Here is a 3,653-nt window from a genome sequence, read left to right as displayed (position 1 = left end):
AAATCTTTCATTCCTTTAGAGACAGCATGAAAAGTGAGCTGAGTACAAAACATAGAGAGGAAAACAAGAAGAAAAGGGACAAGAAGAGAGGGACACAACCTAGAACAGATCATGGATGTCTATTCTATTAACATTTCTATATCTGGAGAATGAGGCTGTTTATGTGTTGTCTTCTCAGTTCAGAGGGCCCCTTGCCTGTCTTTGCCTAGGGCCCCATATTTCCTATATCAGCCCCTGACCCATAGAGTGATGGAGGCGATGAAGGAGGGATGGAGGATTTATTCATCTTAATTCATAACTGATTAGCTGATACATTTTTTAAACTGCTTAAATGTTCAGATGTTAAACAGATGTGCTTCATACATTCATTAGATTTGCTTTAACTCATATTTAAAAATAGAACGACAATTTCTATGGAAACCTGAATGTAATGATTTTGTTAATTTAGCAAATCCTTGTACTCAAAGTTTTTTAATTGGTTAGTCTTTATCAACGGATATATACAAACAAAAAGGCCTTTATTCAAATAGAAATGTCCATGTAGAATAAACTTAGAGGCTTATGTGTAGTAACGAGTTACAACAACGGAGCAAAAACAAAAAAATAACAGTGTGGTGTAATGTGGACTCTACGCCACTAGGGGTCAGTAAGGAAACATGCCGTTTGTAATACCAAAGAAGAAGAATAGAAATAAAGTGGTTCTGAGGATATCTATGGTTCTGAGTGGGAAGCGGCACCGTGGGCTGGTTCTCAGTGGGTTTTCTGATCCATCATGAACTTCGGAGATGCCAGACTGAAGCTGCGGGAGCTGCTGGGATCAGTGGATCCCGCTGAGCTCCCGAAGTTACTGGACTGGATGAGAAACTCAGGTAATATCGCGGCTTCCCTCCTACTTATCGCGATATTTAGTCCCATCCAGCCTTCCAGCCGGTTACACGTGTTTCTGACAGCAGGAAGTAGTGATGAGTTAATAGCGTTTGGAGCCATAGCTAAACTATTGACGCTGCATTAATTCTGGCCACAGAATACTGACCCCTGCTGGACATTTACAGACACTACAGGCAGCTGATTGGACAGACTAAACTGAATGGATTTGATGACCTAGAACAGGGGTGCCCAAGTCCAGCCTCAAGAGCTACCATCCTGGAACTTTCAGATGCATCTCTTCTCTAGCACACCTGAATCTAACCTCATTTAGCCCAACAGAGGCAAGGTAACGAGCCACTCATTTGATTCAGGTGTGTTAAAAATGGTTGCATCAAAAAGTTGCAGGATAGTAGCTCTTGAGGAATGGACTTGAGCACCCCTGACCTAGAACAATGATATTATTGAATTTATTATATTATTCAGTAGCTCCTAACAGGCAGACTGGTTTAATACACAGCTCTATGGTTCACTATGACAGGAACAGAAACCAATGAGCTCATTGATTAGTTTTAGGTGACATCATGTCCACAGATAGATGCCTCCTTCCAGCTAAAAGTTTATGGGAGAAAACTAAGCTGTGGGATTATGCAGAAATATTAACTAATTAAACCCAGAATGACGAATGAAGGAAACAGAAGATGGTCACTAACATGAAGCCACATTTTTGTCCTCTTGAATTTTAACTCACCTCAAAATCCAGTTTTCTGTAGAAAAACTGTATAATCTGAGCCTAGGTGGCATTTATGTTTTACTTTGAGAGTAACTTTGCTGTTTTTCATATTTCCTTTTGTTTATTATAGTCTGTTTTTACTTTATTTCTCTGAATTGCATTCTTTTCTCATTCTCTTCACTGTAAGTCCAATACAGACAATCACTCTGACCAATAAAACATCCAGCAGAGCAGTAGAAATTCAATAATTCAAATTTTAAAACTCAATCTAGAAAAAAGTAATAAAATTATGTAATATGAAAGATTAAAATCACCTGATTTGAAAAGATAAAATCTATGAAAAGGTCAAAGTTCCTCTCAAATCTTTTTTTTTATGAAGTTTTTCAAACTTTCCTTTTTGGATTGCATTTTTTCAAGTTTCCATTTCCAAATGATCATGGAGCAAAGTTCCCCCAGTTAGATATGTTCTCCATCCTAATCCTGCTGAAGGGTCTAATGTGGGTTCCACTAACGTCTTCCTGCATCTTTCTGTAGATGAACTGGATGAGCTGCTGGTCGACAACAACAGAGTGATCCTGCAGAGCATCGCAGCAGACCTGAGAGCCCGGCTGCCTGTCCATGCCATGCTGCCCTCTGAGACTGCTGCTCAGCACAAGGTCTCTACAAGTTTCCATTTATTACAAATCAACATTCTTCTAAATTTACTAAAGTGTCAGCAGAGATGAGCAAACTATCTGGACCACAGCAGATGGTCTGAATGAACCAACCAGGGGCTGAATAATCCACTGCTGGAGGAAGCAGCAGCGTCGGCTTCGTCGTTGCTCTTCCTGACTGATAATGATGCAATCCTTTTTTTATATTTTGGTTTATTAGATGCAGATGCGGGAAAGACCCACGGTCCACGTTGACGGCTTCCTGTACAGCGAGGAGCAGGTGGATGCTCTGTGTGAGGAGGGGGCCATGAGCAGGGAATACTGTCTGAGCTGCGGGTCCCTGAGGACGGCGCCCCTCGGTAGGAGCACGCCTCTGTCCTCCATCAGAGACACCTGTAAAACAGTTCTGCAGGGTCGGGTTTAAAGATACTGTGATACCAACTTATCTCCTGTGATTTCGCCTTATAAACACAGCTGCATTACACAGAATTCAATTTTAAATTTAACTTAAAAAAAGGCCAAAGGTTGAACTTTAGTTTCCAGAGCAGAATGTTTGGTTTGACCTTTAACCTCTACAGATGGTCTCGCTTTGAGGTTCTGCAGTGATGGAAACCAGGACCTGTAGCTCTCATGTAGGGAGGAGGAAGTCATGAAACGTCCAGGAATGGTCGACTTTCTTCCGGAAGAACCTGGAAGAAAGTCCTGGTAATGGGTCATATTTTGGAGATAGTTCTATTGAAAGTCAACTCACTGTATCCGCCAGGCTACACCAGGAGAAATCTTTATGAGAATACAAACAGTGACACAAATAAATGATTTATATCATTTAAGAAGAGGATGACAATAAATCTTAATAAATTAATAACTATTGATCATAAAACTTGCAAAGTAACACTGTGTTGAAACGCTGTGTTTGAACATGGAGAACAGCTGCAGTCTGGCAGCATGATGCAGCTCAGGATGTTCGTTAAGATTCTCAGTCATCCAGGTCAGTCATTTAAAAAAAGCAGAAAAACAATCCGTTGGACTTTGTTTCCAAGTTTGAAGATGTTTTGCTTCCCATCCAGAAAGCTTCTCCTATCTAATTGCGATCACCCAAAGGGGGGGACCCGTTCATCCTTTTCAATCTGCATGTTTTCTAAACCACAAGGCTTTGTTTGGTTACTCTATAAAACCTCCAACTCAAAACTATTTCTGACATTTTGAATTAAAGAAGCTTCCTGGATGGAAGAGAAACGTCTTCAGAATTGGAAACAAAGTCCAGTGGATTGTTTTTTTTAGTTTTTTGGATTACATTTCAGCAATGTATAGCAGCTTATTGTTGCTTTGGGGAAAACCCAGCAGGGAAAACTATCAGGGAATTACATATTTAATACAGAAGGGATCATTTACTAATAGCCTTT

General features: G+C 40.3%; 1 protein-coding gene across 1 annotated transcript in view; it reads left to right on the top strand.

Annotated features, from left to right (window-relative positions):
- Positions 1 to 720: 720 nt before the first annotated feature.
- The window catches only part of LOC107096050, a 4,788-nt gene continuing 1,855 nt past the window's right edge, over positions 721 to 3,653 (top strand). Inside the window, exons 1-3 of the mRNA XM_015392537.1 lie at positions 721 to 869; positions 2,132 to 2,253; positions 2,471 to 2,609. Coding sequence (XP_015248023.1) covers positions 773 to 869; positions 2,132 to 2,253; positions 2,471 to 2,609 — 358 coding nt within the window. The 5' untranslated portion in view covers positions 721 to 772. The remainder of the gene's footprint in view (positions 870 to 2,131; positions 2,254 to 2,470; positions 2,610 to 3,653) is intronic.

Source organism: Cyprinodon variegatus, unplaced genomic scaffold (genome assembly GCF_000732505.1).
Source record: "Cyprinodon variegatus isolate N-32 unplaced genomic scaffold, C_variegatus-1.0 Scaffold595, whole genome shotgun sequence".
NCBI lineage: Eukaryota > Metazoa > Chordata > Actinopteri > Cyprinodontiformes > Cyprinodontidae > Cyprinodon > Cyprinodon variegatus.
This window is presented reverse-complemented; position numbering and strand designations above follow the sequence as displayed.